At 58.8% G+C, this 21,246-nt stretch overlaps 1 protein-coding gene across 2 annotated transcripts; it reads left to right on the forward strand.

Moving 5' to 3' along the window:
* The first annotated feature begins 4,788 nt into the window (after positions 1 to 4,788).
* On the forward strand, positions 4,789 to 15,214 carry MFSD2A (MFSD2 lysolipid transporter A, lysophospholipid). 2 transcript variants are annotated; one of them, XR_010030658.1, is made up of 14 exons: positions 4,789 to 4,920; positions 5,504 to 5,628; positions 8,586 to 8,709; positions 8,844 to 8,922; positions 9,148 to 9,320; positions 9,424 to 9,514; positions 9,973 to 10,094; positions 10,348 to 10,431; positions 11,781 to 11,864; positions 12,719 to 12,831; positions 13,371 to 13,514; positions 13,676 to 13,852; positions 14,190 to 14,365; positions 14,427 to 15,214. XR_010030658.1 is itself a non-coding variant. In XM_063177223.1 (13 exons), the coding sequence occupies exons 2-13, from the start codon at positions 5,570 to 5,572 to the stop codon at positions 14,245 to 14,247; spliced, it is 1,308 nt and encodes a 435-aa protein (XP_063033293.1). In that variant the 5' UTR covers positions 4,789 to 4,920; positions 5,504 to 5,569; the 3' UTR covers positions 14,248 to 15,214. The 2 variants fall into 2 exon arrangements, 1 of the variants encoding a protein (XP_063033293.1); XM_063177223.1 differs by having other exon boundaries at positions 14,190 to 15,214.
* Positions 15,215 to 21,246: the final 6,032 nt, after the last annotated feature.

Here is a 21,246-nt window from a genome sequence, read left to right on the forward strand (position 1 = left end):
CTGCGGCAAAAAGCTGGCTGGAACAAGGACACCAGAAAAACAGAGCTGGGGGACACAGTGCTCATGAGGAACGAGGTGCCCAGAGAAAGGGCCGTGGAGGGGTTGGGAGCCCCTGGGGATGTCAGGAGCCACGGGCTGGAGGGAAGTTGGGGTGGCTGGGACACGCACAGCTCCCACCAGCAGCATTTTGGCTGTGCAGCACAGGATGCTGCATCTCCCCAATGCCAAGTTCCTCCTAGAAAGGGCAATAAATGTTGTGAAAACACAGCGGGGCTTTCCCTCCTGCACTTAATTGCTACCCACACGCACGGAGGTACAAAGTCCAGTCTGAACCAAGAGATTCCCCTCACAGAGTGTGTGCACCCACTTCAGCCCCAGCATCCTCCTTTCTCCGCCCAGACTGTGGATGAGGCCACCGGATTTACCCCAGCCGGCAGCCTTGGGGGGACTGGGAGGACTGGGAACTGGTACCCGGGGTGCAGCACCAGGCCTGGATCCAGACAGAAAACTGTCCCAGCACAGCCCAGTATAGCCCAGGTCAGCCCAGCACTGCAATGCTTTTCATGGACCAGCACAGCCCAGGACAGTCCGGAGCAGTCAGTTCAGTGCAGCCCGGCACAGACAAGCCAAATCCAGCCCAGTCGGGTCCACCACAGCTGCCCTCGGTTCCCCCCGGTTCCCCCCGGTCCCGGTCCCGTCCGCCGCCACCGGCGTGCACCGGGCGCCACCTGCCGGGCCCCGGGAGCAGCGCCCGTGGGGCGGCGGGGACGGGGACGCGCGGGTGGCACCGCAGCGGGCACCCCCCGTCCTGGGACAGCGCTGCCACCGCTCCATGCCTCAGTTTCCCCATTGCCAGCGGGCCCTGGGCGGGCAGAGGAGCAGGGCTGGCGGCTGTCCCGGTGTGTCCCGGTGTGTCCCGGTGTGTCCCGGTGCGTCCCGGGGCAGCTCCAGCCCTTCCCTTGCTGGCTGCGGGCTCGACGGACCCCGTAAAGCTTTGGGAAAGGTCTGGCCCAGGGCTGGGGTTTCTCAGTTCTGGGGTCCCCGCCATGGCCACAGCGCCCTAAATGCTCTCCTGGTCCTTCCAGAGCAGACCTGAGCATCCCAGGGCTGCCTCGGGATGGGGCAGGAGCTGCGGCATCGGGAATCCGCGGGATCGGGAATCCCGGTGGCATCGGGAATCCGCGGGATCGGGAACCCCGGTGGGATCGGGAATCCCGGTGGGATGGGGCAGGAGCTGCGGGATCGGGAATCCCGGTGCTCTCCGGGCTGATGTTCCCTCTGCTCTCCAATCTCAGCTCTGCCCCCAGTCCCCACGCTGGAAGCCCCGGGCGTGTCCCCAAGGTGTCGCCAGCCGCAGCCCTGCCACCTCCGGGCTGCTCCTGCCCTTCTCGCTCCCTGGGAAGCGCGGGTGAAGTTTTCTCTTCTCCCTGGGGATACAAATCGCGCTGCACCGAGGGCAGGGACTGAGCGGCCGCACGGGTTTGTGCTGTGCCAGCACCTGCAGTGACAAGTGGCCATGGCTGGGGACACGGCTGGCGCTGTCCCCTGTTCCAACAGGAACACAGCCTCCTGCAGCCTATAGCGCCCGGCCACGTCTCCTTCCTCCCTCCTTTCCTTCCTCCCAAGGCCTCCGGCACGGCCCCGGCTTTTCCCAGGAGCCGCTCCGGGCTCCGAGGGGCTCTGGATGCTTTGAAGGTGCAGGAGCAGCGCCGGGAAGAGCCGGAGCCCTTTGATCCCAACCTCTCCGTGGCTGGGCAAACAGCTCCGAGAGCCGGCGGCTGTGCAAACAGGGGGTGTGTGACAGCCCCGGGGGCTGCGGGGACAGCGACAGAGGGACAGGATAACCCTGGCTGTGCCCCCGGTGCTGGCACAGTCCCCAGCCAGCGCTGAGTGCGTGTCCCCGGTGCTGGCACAGCCCTGGAGCTGCCCTGGCCCTGCTGGCGGCTGGCACAGCTCCACACATGATGCAAGGGCAGCTCCTGGTGGCCCTGTGCCCTTTGGATCCCCACTTCCAGCAGGGCTGGGGTTTGAAGCCGCAGAGCCCAGAGGGCTCCCCCAGGGTGGGCAGCCACCCCCGGAGCCTGGCAGGTGTCCCAGGGGTGTCCTGGGCTCTGTCTCTGAATGTCCCCGTGACCGTGTTCATAGCAGTTTTAGGATGAGGGAAGAGATGAGGAACTGGCTCCATGTTTCAGAAGGCTTGATTTATTGTTTTATGATATATATTATATTGAAACTATACTAAAAGAATAGAAGAAAGGATTTCATCAGAAGGGTGGCTAAGAATAGAAAAAGAATAGGAATGATAACAGAAGCTTGTGGCTCAGACTCTCTGCCCAAGCCAGCTGACTGTGATTGGCCATTAATTAGAAGCAACCACATGAGAACAATCACAGATGCACCTGTTGCATTCCACAGCAGCAGATAACCATTGTTTACATTTTGTTCCTGAGGCCTTTCTCAGGAGGAAAAATCCTAAAGAAAAGATTTTTCATAAGAGATGTCTGCGACATGTCCCCATCCCACTGCAGCCTTCGAGCCACTCTGCCATGCCCATGGGAGCCTTGGATGCCCAGGGAGGGAGCAGAGGTTGTGCCAACACATCTTGGCCTCGTCTTGTCCCCCTGTGACATGTCACACGTAGCCCTGCAATGAGTCCCCTTTGTCCCCAAGAAGCTGCTGGGCAGCAGGCACAGAGTCTGGCTGGAGGTTTGCAGAACGCCACCCCAAACCCCTGTGGGCTGCAGGAGCAGCACTAAAAACCGCCCAGCCTGGCAGGGAGGGCACAGTGGCCAGGGTCACACCATCCCCAGCTCCCTGGGAGTGCAGGGAAAAGGAGGAGAGAGGAAAATGCACCATTGGTTCCAGCCCTGCCGCCTCCTCCTTTTGTCACTGTCACTCCCTGCCCGACAGCAGGAGGTGCCCTGAACCCTGGGGAAGCTCTGTGCTGTCAGCGGTGCTATCCCCACCCTCAGACCCCCAAAAGCTCTGGGATCACCCTGTGCTGGCTGCCCCCAAGCCCACGCTCCCTGGCAGGGCTGGCCCAGCCTGGCAGGGCTGTCTGGTTTCGGGTGCTCTCACACTTGCTCAGATCCTGCTCCAGGCTCTGCCGGATGTGTGACAGTGTGGGTGGCAGCAGGGATGGCATCCTGCACTGGAGCCCCCACCCTTCCATGTCCCCAGGGCAATAATTTGGGTCCTATCCCCCAGGAGGCCCCAGTGGTGTCCCCAGCCAGGCTGGTGTGGTGTCACTGAAGTGGTTCTGGTGACCCTGAGTGGCCCAACCCCATCCACCTGTGGGTCCCCAGAGTCCCCAGGCATGGCAGGAGCTGCTGCAGGGACATCCCCGTTGGGGTATGCCCTTGGTGGGTCATTTATCACCATGAGGAGCCCCCAGAGCATCTGCCCCGAAGGAAGGGCTCAAATCCCCCACAGGAAATTGTGCAATAGCAGATCTGGGGGAGAAAATCCCCCTAATCCAGGGAAATCCTGCTCTCTCTACTCCTCCTGTTCATATGCAAGGCTGGGCTCCCCTATCTGTGCTCTTTCTGCACAATCTCTGTCCCAAAGGCCTCTCTTTGTTCCCCCAAAGCCCTGTTTGCCCAGGAGGCAGCTCTGCTCAAGGACAGGAATGCCAAAAGCATTCCCAGGAGCTGAGGAGCCCCTGGGACAGAGGGAACAGTCATGGGGCTGGGGTCACACATGGTGGGGAGTTTGGTCCCTAGAGCATGGCCAGGTGCCACCACAGGAGTCCCCTCTGCTCCTGGGCAAGAGATTTTCCCTGAGGAAAAGAGAAACTTTATCCATTCCTCTCCTGTTCCAGGGTATTTCGTGTCACTGATTTGGGATGGAGGTCCATGTGGCCATCCAGCCAGGGGGACACTGAGTGTCCCCTGCATCCCTTGTAGCAGGGCCTGTCGTGACAGGACACGGGGTTTAAACTGAAAGGGTTTTAACTGATGGTTTAAACCGGAAGGGGGGAGATTTTGGTGAGATATAAAGACAGTTTTTAACGATAAGGGTGGTGGGGCACTGGCACAGGCTGCCCAGAGAGGCGGTGGATTCTCCATTCCTGGAAGTGCTCAAGGCCAGGGAGGATGGAGCTCGGAGAACCTGGCTGGGAGGTGACAGGAGATGGGCTGTAAGGCCCCTTCCAACCCAAACTGTTCTGCCTTTCTGAGGGATGAAGGGCAGGGGTGGAGGGATGGGATGGAGTAGGACGGAGGGATGAATAATGAGGGGATGGAGGGCAGGGATGGAATGGGGGCCTGAGAGATGAAGAATGGGGGAATGGAGGGTTGGGGTGGAATGGGGGGCTGAGGGATGAAGGGCAGGGATGGAGTGGGGGGCTGAGGGATGAAGAATAGGGGAATGGAGGGCAGGGATGGAATGGCGAGCTGGGGGATGAAGAACGGGGCAATGGAGGGATGTGGGACAGACAAGAGGCAAGGAAAGCACCGGGACACAGCGAGGGGAAGCCCGGGAAGGGCCGGGACAGAAAGAGGAGGCGGAGGAGGAGGCGGGGGGGGTGGGGGCGGGCCGGTCCTGCCCCTCTCGGGGCGGGTCCCCCCGGTACAAGGGCGGTCGGGCGGGCCGGCGCTCGCCCCATTCATCGCGCACGGCATGGCCGGGGGCGGCGGCGCGGAGCGGCCCGGGGCCGGGGGGCTCCTGCCGCCTGCGCTCCGCCAGCACCGCCGCAGGGTGAGCCCCGGGGGGGTCCGGGCCGGTTCGGGGCCGGTTCGGGGCCGGCTCGGGGCGGGGGGCGCTGCCGGGGGTCGCTAACACCCATCCCGTTTGCAGGAGAGCCGGGAGCGGCTGTCGGTGTGCAGCAAGCTGTGCTACGCCGTCGGGGGGGCTCCGTACCAGATCACGGGCTGCGCGCTCGGCTTCTTCCTCCAGATCTACCTGCTGGACGTGGCGCAGGTACGGCCGGGCTGGAGGGCGGGATTGGCCCAGGAGCTGCGGGTCCTGGAGCCCCCGGTACCGCTTTGCCCCCGGGGATGGAGCTGCGGGGGCTTGGCAGTGCCCCGACCCCCGGGGCTGCGGGTCCGGAGCTCCCGGTGCCGCTTTGCCCCCGGGATGGAGCTGCCCCGACCCCCGGTGCCTCTTTGCCCCCGGGATGGAGCTGCCCCGACCCCCGGGCGCTGCGGGTTTCCCCCGGTGTTGTTGTTGCCGTGCGGGACAAAGAGGGGTCGTGGTGGCATTTTTGGGGGGCACGGGGCCCGTCCTACGGCGGGCCGGGTTGGTGTGAAACACAGAGGGAAGGAAAGTGTGGGAGAACCCTCTTGTGCTGGGTTTGGGGACTCGGCGCTGAGATGTGGGAATTCCACTCGGGGGTTCTGGGAGCCTCAAATCCCTCTGAAGGAAGGGGAGAGACCGAGGGACTGCTCCCAAGTGCTTGTGGGGTCACACTGGGTAGGGCTGGCATGGTCCTGAGGGGCTCAGGAAGGGCAGCTGGGAGCTGCCGAGGGTTTGCATTTCCTGACCCAAGTTCCTCCTCCTGCAGGTGGACGCTTTCTATGCCTCCATCATCCTCTTTGTGGGGCGAGTGTGGGATGCCATCACGGACCCCATGGTGGGGTTCTTCATCAGCAAAACTCCCTGGACCCGCTTCGGCCGCCTGATGCCCTGGTAAGAGCTGCTGGCAGCGCCCTGCATTCCCTGCCTGCTGTGTCACAGCCCTTCCAGTCAGCTCCGGGTATCTCCTGGCATGTGGCAGTGCAGGGCAGGTTGTGCTGACGCCCTGGCTCGCCCAGGTGTGGTGCCAGGAGCTCCAAAAAGCCCCAGGTGCCACCGACAGCCGGGTGGCCTCGAGTTGGTGCCTGTTGCTCTTGCCGGGCCTGGCTGACCTAAATGTCACTGCACCTGCAAGCTCCAGCGTGGTGGACTTTGTTCCTGTGGTGCTGTGGTGGCAGCCAGAGCAGGTGGCACCACGGGGAGGAGGGTTGGGGGTGTGTGTGACAGGTCTGTGCTGCTGGCTGACAGTCACGAGAGCAGGGAAACAGCTGTGCTGGATCTGGGTGTCTGCACCGGGCGCTCCCTGTGCCCTTGGCAGCAGCGATGGGCTTTGTGAGCCCTCACGTGGCTCAGGACATCCCTGGACACCTGTTCCTGCACGGGATGTGGAGCTTTAATGCCTGAGCAGGGGACGGGGTGGCTAAAATAACCCCGTGTGCCCGTGGGGTGGCTGAAGCACAGCGAGGGTGGGCACGGGGGGAGTGAGTGGAGCTGCAGGGACGCAGTGCTGTCCCCCGCAGAATTATACCCTCTGCTTCCTGGCTTTCCTGGAATAGCTCTGGCAGCAGCAGCAGCAGTAGCAGCAGGCAGTTGTTGGAGGCAGGCTGCACACGCGTGGCCTGAAATAGCTCCAGCCTGCCTGCAGCGGGGTCTGGGGTCCGGAGATTAGCGCGGGGCAGGCTGGGCGTGCGGGGCAGCCAGGGGACGGCTCCGCTCGCCCTAATCTCCAGGCAGGGGGTGGGACTGAAGCGGCCGCATTCCTCCGAGCGGCTCCTGCTTCGTTAAAATTAGCCAGAGCTCTTTCTGCTAGCGCTGGGCCCCACGGCTCGCTGCTATTGTGCATGGCTCAAGGGCTGCCCGCTGAGCCCTGTTTGGATGGAGCCGAGCTGATTTTAAACCTCTTAAACCCAGGTTTTTCTGGCTCTGCCGGCCCCAGGCTGGTGTGGCTGCCTCAGATTCCCTGCGTGCAAAGGCAGGAGCTGCAGGCGCTGGGGTGGTCTCAAGGCCTGGCCCCAGCCCTCAACACCTGCGAGGTGACCCCGATCTGTGGCACCAAGCCCAGCTGGCTGCGGCACAAAGCTTGTGGCTGTTCCATTCCTTGGAAGGGAGAGGACACCTTCCCCGAGGGCCGCCACCTCTCTTCCTTTCAGCCCTCTTCTCTTTGAAACGCGTTTTTTGGCGCATTTCCATCCACCAGCTCATCCACACCGTCTGCTTCCTCCTTTCCCCCCAGCCTCGTGGATGTCACCCCATGCCCAGCTCCGGGCTGGGATCCTCATTTCCGTGACCGCAGCGGGCTTGCCGCTGCCTGAGCCGTTTCCTTGAGGTGTCTGTGAGTGAGGAACCCCTGGCCTTGACCTTTTCCAGCCGTTTTCCAGCAGCTCAGGCCCGGCTGGGAAGGGGCGTGCGAGCGGCACAAAGGAACACACCATGCAGCGGGGCCAATGAGCGCCGGGGCACGTCACAGCCGCCTCCGACTCCTTAATCACCTCGCCCTGGGTCAGGGGTTACTCTCAGTCACTGCACAGCCTGCCAGGAGCTGTGGTCAGCCCTGGCTGGGGCTCAGCTGCCCCGTGCTGGGGGGAATTGGCGCATCTGACGCTCGTGGGATGGCCGGCGTGACGCCGCTCGGTTCTCTCCTGGTGCTTTCATTCAGCTTTTGGCGCTGCGTTTCCCTCTGCTCCACGTATGGGAGGGCAGATAAGCGGCAGCAGGAGGGGCTGGAGCTGCTGGCGCTTTCCTCCCCCCTCCTTCCCCTGCAGGAGTGACGTGGGTGTGGAAAAATGTGCATGTGCTGGGTCCTGTGCAGCCTCTGTCGCTGCTCTCCATCCGTGGAGTTTCTGTTTCTCGCTCTCCCCGCTCCCTCCCTGCCTTTCACTTTAAGCTTTGTGTCCTGTACGTCAGCCCAGGCGGAAAGGTCTTGGAAAGATCTCGCTGTACCCTGGCAGGGAAGGGCCATGAGTGGCTCTGTCCCATGTCCAGGTCTGCTGGACTCGCTCCAGGACCTCACAGGCTCTGTCCTGGGGTTTGTGGAGCGCAGGGTGCTCACAAATCTCCCAGCAAAATCCATCTTCTAAACAGATGTGGGTCTAACCTCAGCACCTGGCTGGCTTCCCTCCTTCCTGCTCCCCTCCTCCCCTGAGGGCTGGGGGGCCCTGGGTGCCTGTGGTGTCCCTGGAGCAGGGCACAGCTGTGCCCTGGCCGTCCTGCAGCAGGACAGGGGTTATGAGAGCCACGGGATGAAAAGAGCAGAAGCCCTTGCTGGCAGATCCTGCAGGAATTGCTGCCAAGGCCCAGCACTTGAGCAGTCCCCTCTGATCCTCTGTTGTGTTTTGCATCCCCTGTCCCTGCTCCTGCAGCTCTGCAGGCTGGGCAGAGGTGGAGGAAGGAGCCAGCCTGCTGCTGGTTTGCCCCACTGCTGCCAGCAGAGCAGGGCTGACCCCGGGAGCAGGGCCTGGGGGGCCTTGGCAGCAAAGCCAAGCTGGTGAGAGGTTTTTGGCTGCTGGGGAGCAGGGCTGAGCTGTTCCCCAGCTGCTCCCCAGCCCTTGCCAGGATCAGGGGGGTGATTACATCCTGCTGAACACAGCAGTGCTGCCTGGGGGAGAGGTCGGGCTGGGGGTGGAAGCCCAAGGCAAGAGCAGATCAATCACTTCTGTGGAAGGAGACTCCTCTGTTAGTGCAAGGAAAGCTCTTCCCTGGAACTCTGAGTCAGCTCTTGTGACCCTGTGAGACTTGAGGCTGGTTTGGATCAGCCCTGGGGCAGCTCACGAGCCCCCAGATCAGCTGCCTGGAGTCCATGGGATGTGTGGGGAGAGCTGGGCTGCTCAGGCCGACACTTTGTTCTCTCATAGGATCATGTTCTCCACCCCTTTCGCCATCATCTCCTACTTCCTCATCTGGTATGTGCCAGACATCTCCACAGGACAAGTGATGTGGTACCTTGTCTTCTACTGTGCCTTCCAGACCCTGGTGACGGTGAGTCAGGCTCTGCTCACACCTGGCACAGAGGTGCCAGCCCCTGAGCTGCACAGAGGGGCAGAAACCACCCTGCCCCAGGTCCCCTGTGCTGTCACATCCTCCCTGAGCCAGTTCTCCTTGTGCCATTGCAGTGCTTCCACGTGCCTTACTCAGCCCTCACCATGTTCATCAGCAGGGAGCAGAGCGAGCGGGACTCGGCCACTGCCTACCGTGAGAGCTCCCCTTTTCCTTTTCCCCTTCCTTGCTTCTTTTTCCTTTTCCCCTTTCCTCTCTTCTTTTTCCTTTTCCCCTTCTTTCCCCTTCCTTCCTTCCCTTTTTCCCCCCTTCCCTTTTCCCTTTATCCCTCAGGGATTTGGAGCCCATTTTTCCCCTTGAAGGGCAGTGAATCCCAGCTGGGGATGCTCTGCTGTGCTCAGCGCTGGCCTCTCCCTGCAGGAATGACCGTGGAGGTGCTGGGCACCGTGCTGGGCACTGCCATCCAGGGCCAGATCGTTGGCAAGGTGGACACTCCCTGCGTGGGGAGCCCCTTCTTCTTCAGCTTGACCAACTCCTCGGTGGCCATGGAGGAGCTGAACATGACCCACGACACCGGGGGGCTCACAGACACTGTAAGCTGGGGGTGCCCTGGTGTGGGATCCCCTTTGGGGCAGGGCTGAGCCCCTTTCCCCTGGCTGAGCCCCTTCCCTGACTGCTGCTCCCTCTCTTGCACAGAGAAATGCCTACATGATTGCTGCTGGGGTCATCGGGGGGCTCTATGTCCTCTGTGCCTTCATCCTGGTGCTGGGCGTGAGGGAGAGGAGAGGTGAGGCTGGATAGGGCTTGGAATGCTCAGGATTTGTGGAAATGCTGCTGTTGGAATGCTCAGGATTTGTGGAAATGCTGCTGTTCCCTCCTCTCCAGGAACCTGGCTGAGCTTTTGGCCCCTCATTCATGGCTCTTCCCAAGGAGAGGGGCAGGAGGAGCTGAGCTCTGGGTCTGGGGAGGTGCTGCAGGAGGCCAGAGCTCCTCTGGGGTCTGTTAGATAACCTTTATCTCGGCCATTTTTGGCTGGCCAAGGTTGCCAGTGCCAACCAAGGGCATCCCGGGGGGATGTGATATCCAAACTTGTGTCCTTTCCTCTCCCTGCTTATCCTGGGGGAATCAGCTGCTCTGTGGGGCTGTGTGTGGACAGGGGTTCTGGAGGGTGCTGAGCAGCAGGATGGGGCACCCTGGGTGCTGTTTTTGGGGGGCTCTAACGCTGGGCTGATCTCTGCTCCCCAGAGTCCTGTGAGCTGCAGTCGGACGAGCCTGTCTCCTTCTTCCAGGGGCTGAAGCTGGTGATGAACCACAGGCCCTACATCAAACTCATCGCCGGCTTCCTCTTCACCTCGCTGGCCTTCATGGTGAGCTGGGGACAGGGAGCAGCACTGGGGGTGGCTGTGGGGACCATCCCAGGGGCTGGGAGCACACGGTGGGTGAGCCGGAGCTGCCCCGGGCAGGAGGAAGAGGATGTGGCCTCGTGCCCTCAGTCGATGGCTCAATGGCCGCTTTCTTCCCTGTCTGGGCTGGGAGTGTGGCCGTGTGAGGACGGACGTGTCCCCCCTGACCCCTGTCTGTGCTGGGGCTGTGACTGTCCTGCCTGTGCCTTTCCCACAGCTGCTGGAGGGAAACTTTGCCCTCTTCTGCACCTACACCCTGGGCTTCCGCAACGAGTTCCAGAACATTCTGCTGGCCATCATGGTGGGTACCTGCAGCCCGTGGGGGGCTCCCTGGGGGCTGGCGTGGCCTGAGGGACAGGGACAGTGATCCCCTGGCACAAGGGCAGGGAGGAGAAGCTGCCAAACGTCCTGCAAGGGCTGGATGGGTTGGCAGGAACAACAGGGCCCTTGTTCCCGTGTGAGCAAGGCCACAGATGGGGGACACCAGGAGCCTTGGGGGCCTTTTGTGCAAACCCTGCCACTTGTGTCCCTCCCCTCCCTGCTCTGAGCAAAGGATCTCAGTGTTGGCTGCCAGGAGCAGAGCAGCTCCCTGAGAGCTCTCTGCAGCTTTCCTCATTCCTGGAGGCACTTGCCAGCCTCTCCTCATGGGTGGGAAGGCCCAAGGTGCCATGGTGCCAACAGGGCCTGGCTCCTGGCCATGCTGTGACAAGATCAGGTCTGTGATGGTGTTCACGGGGGTCTTAGGATGAGGGAAGAGAGGAGGCTCTGACTCCATCTTTCAGAAGGCTTGATTTATTATTTTATTATATATATTATTGAATTTATATTATATAATAAGATCTATTTAATATATATTTATTATATTGAATATTTATTCTATTATTTATATATTTATTATTAATATATTTTATATATTTATTCATATTATTAGATAATATATAAAGTATTATATATTAAATATATATTATATAATATATATATTTTAAATACCAATATTATATCAAATATGTCTTTATTATATTATTTATCATGTATTTATCATTATATTGTTTATATATTATTAATGTATATCTAATACGTATTTATTTTTATTATATAATATTTATAATTTATTTTTATTATATTTTATTAAATATATATTATTAAATATTAAAACTATACTAAATGAATAGAAGAAAGGATTTCATCGGAAGGCTGCCTAAGAATAGAAAAAGAATGAGAACAAAAGACAGAGTCCGAGCCAGCTGACTGTAATTGGCCATTAATTAGAAACAACCACATGAGACCAACCCCAGATGCACCTGTTGCATTCCACAGCAGCAGATAACCATTGTTTACATCTTGTTCCTGAGGCCTCTCAGCTTCTCAGGAGGAACAGTCCTAAGGAAAGGATTTTCCATAAAAGCTGTCTGTGACACAGGTCCCCTCTCAGCCCCAGGACCGAGTCAGATCCTCCCCTGTTGGGGCAGGAGCGGTGCCAGGGCTCTGCTCTGGGGGAGGAGGACGTGGCCCCACACTCCACGTGTGGCACTGTGCCAGCCCCACCTGGGAGTGTGTGGCAATCCCAGGTGCTGGAATTGGGGTGGGAGCAGCTGGGAAGGGCCTTTGCAGCAGCCAAGAGTCACCTCCGTGACCCCTCTGTCCCCACAGCTCTCGGCCACCCTGACCATCCCCTTCTGGCAGTGGTTCCTGACCCGGTTTGGGAAGAAGAGTGCTGTCTACGTGGGCATCTCAGTGAGTGTCCCCTCAGCGTGGGGTGCAGGTGGGGATGGTCTTTACCATGTGGGATCAGCAGAGCTGCCCCAAAAGAGTTGCCCCTGCTGCTAATGCCAATTTGGTGCCTGTCCTCCTGTGGTGGTGTTGTGAGGGTCCCCAGGATGAGGTGAGAGATGAGAATTTGACTCCATGCTCTCAGAAGGCTGATTTATTATAGTTAATATTTATTATAGTTAATATTTATTATAGTTAATATTTATTATAGTTAATATTTATTATAGTTAATATTATAGTTAATATTTATTATATTAATATATAATAATAAACATTATAATATACTATTTAGCATATTATGATAAACAGCATGATAAACAACATAATTTATTATATAAATACAATTATTATTTGTTATATTATTTTATTAATTATTATATTTATTATATATCTTATAAATATAATAAGAAATATTTATTATATTAAAAAATATTATATACTAAAACCTATACTAAAGAGAAAGGAGACATCAGAAGGCTGGACAGGAATGATAATAAAAACCTGTGACAGACTCAGAGAGTCCAACAAAGCTGGCTGTGATTGGACATTAAATTAAAACAATTCACATGCTGGGTAAACAGTTCTCCAAATCACATTCCCAAGTAGCAAAACACGGAGAAGATGAAGTTTCCCTTCAGGAAAAAAGATCCTAGCAAAGGGATTTTTCATAAAATATGGTGACATCTGCTGCTGTGTGTGCTGTGCTGGGGCTCAGGGAGGGATGCTGCCCCTCTGCCTCCCTGCAGGGCTGGGATATGTGGGAGGGGGGAAAACCAGGGGGTTCTGGGGATGCCAACCTGTTCTCTGCCCCCCTGCAGTCTGCCATCCCCTTCCTCATCCTCGTGGTTCTCCTGGACAGTAACCTCTTTGTCACCTACCTGGTGGCCGTCGCCGCTGGCATCAGCGTGGCAGCTGCCTTCCTCCTGCCCTGGTGAGTCTGAGGGGCTTCCAGAGCCCCGAAAACCCCCAGAAGGGTTTTTGGTCGTGTTTGCATCCCCATGTGGGGCTCCTGAGGGAAATGCTCTCAGCAGAGAGGGGGTGGCTGTGATGGTGCTCTCAGGGATTCTTGGATAAGGGAAGAGATGAGGATCTGACTCTGTGTTTCAGAAGGCTGATTTATTATTTTATGATGTATATTACATTAAAGCTATACTAAAAGAATAGAAGAAAGGATTTCCTCAGAAGGCTGGCTAAGAATAGAATAGGAAAGAATGATAACAAAGGCTTGTGGCTCAGCTTTCTGTCCAAGCCAGCTGACTGTGATTGGCCATTAATTAGAAACACCCCCATGAGACCAATCCCAGATGCACCTGTTGCATTCCACACCAGCAGATAACCATTGTTTGCATTTTGTTCCTGAGGCCTCTCAGCTTTTCAGGAGGAAAAATCCTAAAGAAAGGATAAAAGATGTCTGTGACAGGTGGCTTTGCTGTGCCAGCCCTGGTGGTCACTGTCCCTGTCTCTGCACAGGTCCATGCTGCCTGATGTCATCGATGACTTCAAGCTGCAGCACCCCAGCTCCCACGGCCACGAGGCCATCTTCTTCTCCTTCTACGTCTTCTTCACCAAGTTCACAGCTGGGGTGTCCCTGGGCATCTCCACGCTCAGCCTGGAGTGAGTTCCTGCCTGGGGGACAGGGAGGGAGGCACTTCCCAACCTCTGGGAGGGGATTGATGGGCTCCAAACCCAGCTGTCCCCCCAAAAACTCTCCCTGGTTCTCCAGGGAACCCCTGCAAACCCCATTTCTTTGTCTGAAAGTGCTTTTCTGCCCACAGCTTTGCAGGGTACCAGACCAGGGGCTGCTCCCAGCCTGACCAGGTGCACTTCACCCTGAAGATGTTGGTGTCTGCCGTGCCCGTGGGGCTGATCCTGCTCAGCCTGCTGCTCTTCAAGCTCTACCCCATCGACGAGGAGAAGAGGAGCAAGAACAAGAAAGCCCTGCAGGATTTAAGGTGAGCACCAGGCAGCGAGCACAGCCCGTGGGGGTGTGTGTGGAGGCAGGAGCAGGCGGGTTGGGACACACTGGGGCTTGTCCAGGAATCCTCCAGGCCCCGTGGGCGGTGGCGTGAGGGAAGGGCTGACTTGTTTTCCCAATCCCAGCTCCCAGAGGGGTGGTGTGAAGTGTGGCAGATCAGCAGGGACCTGCCCCGGCCGCCTGTGTTGGGGTGCACGCCCCACGAGGTGCTGACATCCCTCTGGGAGCTGCTGTTCCCCAAGGCAGGCCCTGCTGGGGTGCAGCCCCGGCTCCTGTGGGTTAATCCACGCCTCATTCCCAACTCTTTCCCCCAGGGAGGAGAGCAACAGCAGCTCCGAGTCGGACAACACAGAACTGGCCAGCATCGTGTGACCCGGGCTGGGGCCGGCTGCTCACCCTGGGCTCCCCAGGCTGGAGGAGCCGTGAGGAGCATGCACTGCCTCCAACTTGGGACCTGTGCCCGTCCTGTGCCTGGCACAGGGCCCTGCAGGTGCTGGGGGAGCATCCACTGCGCAGAACTCGGGATCTGTGCCTGGCATGGGACCCTGGAGGTGCTGGGGGAGCATCCACTGCCCAGAACTTGGGATCTGTGCCTGCCCCGTGCCTTGCACAGGGTGCTGGAGGAGCATCCACTGCCCAGAACTTGGGATCTGTGCCTGTCCCGTGCCTTGCACAGGGTGCTGGATGTGCTGGAGGAGCATCCACTGCCCAGAACTCGGGATCTGTGCCTGGCATGGGACCCTGGAAATGCTGGAGGAGCATCCACTGCCCAGAACTCGGGATCTGTGCCTGGCATGGGGCCCTGGAAATGCTGGAGGAGCATCCACTGCCCAGAACTCGGGATCTGTGCCTGGCATGGGACCCTGGAAATGCTGGAGGAGCATCCACTGCCCAGAACTCGGGATCTGTGCCTGGCATGGGGCCCTGCAGGTGCTGGAGGAGCATCCACTGCCCAGAACTCGGGATCTGTGCCCGTCCTGTGCCTTGCACAGGGCCCACAGAGTACTGGTAGTGTACATTACACACATGGTGGTGCCTCCCCAGGGCAGAGCACTCTCCCTGCTGGGCTCTGGAGGGCAGGGAAGCCCAGCCTGGGGTGGTTTTGCCAGGACCAGCCGTGCCTGGGGGTGACTGTTAGTGTACATTACACTGTGCCCAGGACTGAGCTCACCTCTGCTGTCCCTACAGAGGGCACTAATGTGGGACCTGTGCTTTTTTTACACAGCCTAATTAACTTAATGATGTAAATATGAAGCTGCTTCCTGTTTGTATATATCTGTACAGAGCCCAAACCCGAGGACCTGTTAATATTGATTTACATAAAAGTGGGGGAAGTCGGCAGTGGGTGTGAAGAATTCCTTTTTTTTTTCACTCAGCCGGGATTTTTCACGGCTGTCAGCGAGCCCAGGGTCCCTTCAGCCACCACGGGGTGCGGGATTGACTTTTGCTGAGCCCTGGTGCAGGAATGCCATAATCCAGGCAGGAGGCTGCGCTCAGCCCCTTGCCCCCGTGCCCAACAAAGGCTCCATTATTTGCTCCTTTTCAAGAGGGGGGCGGAGGGAGGAATGAAAATCAAAGTGCTGCCAGCAGGGATGGTGAACTGCAGGCTGGAAACGGGAGAGGCAGCTGGGGAGCGGAGAGAAAAGGGAGTGTGGGCTGTGGGTGACACTCAACACGGGCAGAGCGCTGGGGAGCACTGATCTCCCTGCATATTTATACCCCCCTCTCACATTCCCTGCTCCCACGGCACCAAGGGGGAGAGCCCTGCCCTGCCCAGTGCCTCCAGGGGCTGGAGAAAAGGGGCTGGGGGCAGCCACCTCCATGGATGGGGTGGATTCCCCAAGGGGCCAGGGCTGGTTCCTTTTGTGGGGCACGTCGGTCACACTGAGAAGTTGAGGGCTGAGCTGAGAGTGAGGGGTCTGGGGGGAAGGATGTGGCTCATCCTTTGTTCCACATTTGGGTACAAAGGACAGGAGTGAGGGTGGGGGGTGGTTAAAAATAGCCGGGAGGGATCAGCTGGGAATGCTCCCAGAAAAAGGGCAGAGGGTGGGATGGGGATGAGGGATGGGAGCTGGTTTTGTGCTCAGCAGGGCCCCATGGCCGGGGAATTTCTGGGGCAGGACAAAGCCAGCTCCCTCTGCAGCCCCTGTGCTGGGGCAGGTGGGTGGCAGGAGCATCCTCTGCAGGAGGAGGAGGAGGAGGAGGAGGAGGAAGGCTCAGCCACCAGAGCTCGGGGTTGTTGGGAATGTTCTGACCCTGCTCTGCTCCTGGCCAGGAGTTGTCCCAGCCCTGGCCATGACCTGGCTGCCTCTGAGGGGTGTGGGCAGTGCTGCTGCTCCAGGGCTTTCAAACATTGCTGAGAGCCTTTGTTTTTACTCAAAGACAGAAATAAGGGACACTTTATTCTTTGCCTCCTTGTTTTCCTTGCTTTTTTGGCTCTGTGGCGTTCACAAGGAGGAGTCTCTGGGTTTTTTTTCAGCCAGCCCAAGAGACTAAAACCACCCAGAGGAGCTTGAACTGTGGGCTATTCCTCACTAAGCATGCCTGCCCTGTCTGAGGCTTTGAAGAAAATGAGATGTCTGGGGGGAAAAGTGACCCTGAGAGCTGATAACCCTCGAGCCCTGGGCAGGGCTCCAGCCTGGGAGCTGGGATTGTGCTCCAGTCTGCTCACAGAGGGCTTCACTCCGAGCAGGGAGAAGAAATGAGTGGAAAAAACCACACGGGGAGGTGTTGCCTGTACCTGCAGCTTCATCCACACACAGCTTGGGCATGGAGGAAATGCAGCCAGGGGCTGGGAAGCATCTCCCCGATGGCAGAGCTGCCACATCCAAAGGTGAGGGGCAGGAGGTGGAAAAGGCAGGGTGCATCTCTAGGGCTGGGCTGGAAATCAGCCCTGAATCCCACCCGAAGGGTCCCACACCCTCCTGGGCCAGCCCTGAATGTGGGGGAGCAGAGGGTTCTGGTCTGCTCTGGGGACCAGATGAGTGCAAAGGGGACAAAATCAAACAAAAAAGCAGCACGTGAACCTGCAGAACTCCAGGGGGCAGGACTCAGCGGCTCAGAGTGACTGCAGGGACAATGCCAGAGGTGACAATTTATTTACCCTGCAGGGTAAAAGTGGGAGTGTGAAGAGTCTCTCCCTGCAGAAGGTGAGGAATAAAGGAATAAACCCCCTCCTTACCTGCAGGAAAGGGGTAAAAACCCTGGGGTTTATCTGGCAGCAGGGTTTGTGGAACACCCCAGGGGTGAGGATGGGTTTCCCTGGGCTTGGAAGGATCCTGGAGCAGCAGGAATCACCCAGGGCTGGTTCCAAACACCAAGCACAGGTTCCCACAGGCAGGGATGTCACCTCAGGGTCCCCAGGGGGGCTGGATCAGGGGACAGATCCAGCTGGGAATCAGCTCAGCCTGGGAAGAGGCAGCAGGAACGCTGGAGCAGGGCTGAGCTCAGCAGAGTGAACCCAGGATGGTGTCACAGCTGTCCCCAGGGGTCACCCTGGCTGTGCCACCAGCCTGAGGTCACTCTCACCATCTGCAAACACGGGCTGACGTGCTTTTGGTGGGCTTTGGTTAATATTTTGCAAAAACCACTGGTCCCAAGTTTGTTAGCAGCCCCAGGGCTGCTGCACGTGGGCAGAAATGATCAGGTAGTGACGTGGTTTCCTGCTGGAAAAAATAAAAATAAATAAATCCATTTTCCCAGGAATGAAGCTGGGCTGCAGTGCTCGCTCATCCCACCACGAGGGACACAAAAACCTTTGGCTTTTTTGCTTTGCTGTGGCTGCAAAAACCCAAAAGCTGCTGTGTGAGGGAGGCTGAGATGTTTTAGACAAAACAGGGCTGAAACACGAAATAAATATGAAAAATGAAGTAAATATTCCCAGGGAGCTTGGAGAAAAGGGAGATGAGCAGCAGGGATGGAGCAGGTCACTGACACACAGCACTCCTCCGTGCCCCAGCCATTCCAGGAGCTTTTTTATTCCTTATATAACTTTTTAATTCCTCCAGGAACCACTGAGGATGACCTGGGCAGAGCAGCCCGGCTCTCCCCTTCCCAATTCTCGGGTTATTTTTTATTTCTCTCCCTGTTCTCTGGGGTTTCTCCTTTCTCTCCCCACGGGTGCTGCCCACCCTGCTCTGCCAAGGCACACCTGGCCGCTTCTCCCTACAGCGACTTTTAGGATGCTGAAAAACACGAGTTATTTTCTTATTATTCCTGATTTGTCTGGTGGTGATGGAGACGGGGCAGGGGGCACAGCGGGCGTGGGAGAACGAGCCGAGAAAAGCAGAAAGCAAAGGGCAGGAGGAACGACTGCAGGGACAATTCCAGAGGTGACAGCTGAGTCTATCCATCCTGCAGGGGAAAAGCGGGAGTGTGAAGAGTCTCTGCTTGCGGGAGGTGAGGAATAAAGGAATAATCCCCCTCCTTACCTGCAGGGAAAGGGCAAAAAGCCTAGGGTTTATCTGGTAGCAGGGTTTGTGAAACACCCCAGGGGTGAGGATGGATTTCCCTGGGCTGGAAGGATCCCGGAGCAGCAGGGATTGCCCAGGGCTGGTTCCAAACACCTCGAGCTGAGCCAAGCGCAGGTTCCCATAGGGCAGCAGAGCCCCACCGGTGTCAGCAGATCATCACCGGGACCTGCAGAGCCCCGCCGGTGTCACAGAGCCCCGCTGGGTGTCAGCAGAGCTCCGCCGCCGGCTCCGAGCCCCATCCCCGAGCCGTGACCATCTTTGGTAGCGCAGCCGGGCAGGAAGCGGCGCCCGCGGCTTCTCCTCCTCCTCCTCCTCCTCCTCCTTGCCAGCCTGGCAACGTGTCCCAGCCATTACCGAGACAGTGTCCCGTTCCTTCCCGGTCAATGTCCCAGCCCCTTTCGGGGACCCCAAAGCTCCTGAGGACCCCCCGTACCCCAGCAGCCCCTCCTGGGGGTGAGCAGCGCACCCGGCAGGGTCCCAGCTGGCCCTGCTGGGGCTCTCGGACCCCCTCAGCCCCTCGGTGTGACCCTGACCGGCTCGCGGAGCCCCCCAGCCCCTCGGTGCGACCCTTCGGGTGTCCCGGAGCCCCCCCAGCCCCTCCGGGGGTCCCGAATCCCCCCGGGGGTCCCGAACTCGTGGCCCCGCCCACACACGAGACCACGCCCATCGCCGCGCCCATCGCATAATAAACCGCGCCTTCGATTCAATCCACCAATCGCAGGGCGGAATCCGCCCCGAAGCTCCACCCCTTTCACCGCACCCCTCGACTGTTCTGACCACGCCTCCTCTCCCGCCGGCCAATCGCGTAGCGGCCGTCCCGAAGCCCCGCCCCCCGCCGCGCGCCGCGCAGCGCGCCGTGCGCACATCCGGCGCGCGGGGCGGGGGCCGGAAGCGGCGGGCGCGGCGGGGCTGGGCGGCGCCGGGAGCGGCGGAGCGGGAGCGGCCAGGGGTGAGCACCGGGCACCGGGCACGGCCCGGCTCCCGGGGTCCGAGGGTGGGAGCCAGCGAGCGAGCGGCACCGGGCACGGCCGGGGATGGGGAGCTGAGGGTGGGAGTGAACGGCACCGGGCACCGGGCACGGCCGGGCTGAGGGTCCGAGGATGGGAGTGAGCGAGCGGCACCGGGCACGGCCCGGCTGGGGATGTGAGGGTGGGAGTGAACGGTGCTGGCACCGGCCACCGGCTACGGCCCGGGCTGAGGATCCGAGGGTCCGTGGGTGGGAGTGAGCGGTACCGGCACCGGGCACGGCCGGATCTGGGGGCGGTACCGGCGAGAGTGAGCGGGCACCGGGATCACGACCGGGCACCGGGATCAGAACCGAGCACCGGGATCAGAACCGGCCACGGGATCAGCATCGGGCACCGGGATCAGGACCCGGCCCAGTACCGGGGACCGCAGGACCGGGGCCGGTGGGCGGGAGAAGCCCCGGCCCGGTTGATGCGGGCGGATCCCCCAAAGGCGGCGGTTTGGGGTGAATTTGGCCCAGAACGGTGCAGACACCCCCGCAGGGCTCTCTCGGTGACCGGGGCTCACCAGGACGGGCAGGCGGGGCCGATCCGGTTTTTGGGGATTTCTGTTCTCCCACAGCCCGGGCTCCCTCTCCATCCCCCGGGTGGTTCCCGTTCCCAGCCCGTTGCCGGTTCCTCCTCTGTGTCGTGCCTGGGATGGGATCAATGTGTGATTCCAAAGCATTCCGTGCCGGCCAAAAGGAAATTACAATAATTACCGGATTGTTTGGCAAATCCCGGCGTTCTGGAATCCCCCCAGGAGCCGTGAGAACCCAGGGATCCGCGGCATCGGGGCACTGCTGTGTGTGCCCGTCCTGTTCCTGTGTCCCTGCCATATTGCTGAGCTCTCTGGAAGCCAAAAATACCCCAAATTATCCATGCAGAGAGTTCAGCTGTGCTGGGGTAGGCACTGAGGGATCCTGAGCATTCCCAGGCTCAATATCCCAAATTATCCATGCAGAGGGTTCACCCCGTGCTGTGCCAGGCCCAGGATTGATGCTGAGCATTCCTAGGCTCAATATCCCCAGTTATCCATGCAGAGGGCTCAGTTTGTGCTGTGCCAGGCCCAGGATTGATGCTGAGCACTCCCAGGTTCAGTGTCCCCAGTTATCCATGCAGAGGGTTCAGTTTGTGCTGTGCCAGGCCCAGGATTGATGCTGAGCACTCCCAGGTTCAGTGTCCCCAGTTATCCATGCAGAGGGTTCAGTTTGTGCTGTGCCTGGCTCAGGATTGATGCTGAGCACTCCCAGGCTCAATATCCCCAGTTATCCATGCACAAACCCTCAGTTTGTGCTGTGCCAGGCCCAGGATTGGTGCTGAGCACTCCCAGGTTCAGTGTCCCCAGTTATTCATGCACAAACCCTCAGTTTGTGCTGTGCCTGGCTCAGGATTGATGCTGAGCACTCCCAGGTTCAATATCCCAAATTATCCATGCAGAGGGTTCACCCCGTGCTGGGGCAGGCTCAGGATTGATGCTGAGCACTCCGAGTTCAGTGTCCCCAGTTATTCATGCAGAGGGTTCAGTTCATGCTGGGGCAGGCTCAGGATTGATGCTGAGCACTCCCAGGTTCAATATCCCCAGTTATTCCTGCACAAACCCTCAGTTTGTGCTGTGCCAGGCCCAGGATTGGTGCTGAGCACCCCCAGGCTCAGCATTCCCGATCTGCAGCTCCCTGCTGCACCCAGCCCTGCTCAGAGCCCACATCCTTGGTTACCTCCCTGCTGGATTCATCACCCTGGCAGGCAGAGGAAGTGAGAGGAGGGTGGCAGCTGAGGCTGGCAGGCACAAACCTCCCAATTCAGAGGATTGTGCTGAAAAAGGAGCCTTTGCTCCAGCGCTGAGCTTTAACCCCCTCTCAACCTGTGAGCAAAACACCAAATAACATTTCCAA

The sequence above is a fragment of the Melospiza melodia genome, chromosome 27 (genome assembly GCF_035770615.1).
Source record: "Melospiza melodia melodia isolate bMelMel2 chromosome 27, bMelMel2.pri, whole genome shotgun sequence".
Taxonomy (NCBI): Eukaryota; Metazoa; Chordata; class Aves; order Passeriformes; family Passerellidae; genus Melospiza; species Melospiza melodia.

Bases quoted from the DNA above. Each gene is read 5' to 3' on its own strand.
- MFSD2A (XM_063177223.1), top strand. From the start codon at position 5,570: ATGGTGGGGTTCTTCATCAGCAAAACTCCCTGGACCCGCTTCGGCCGC. The intron at 9,321-9,423 runs GTAAGCTGGGGG...TCTCTTGCACAG, and splicing joins CCGGGGGGCTCACAGACACT to AGAAATGCCTACATGATTGC. The intron at 13,515-13,675 runs GTGAGTTCCTGC...TTCTGCCCACAG, and splicing joins ATCTCCACGCTCAGCCTGGA to CTTTGCAGGGTACCAGACCA.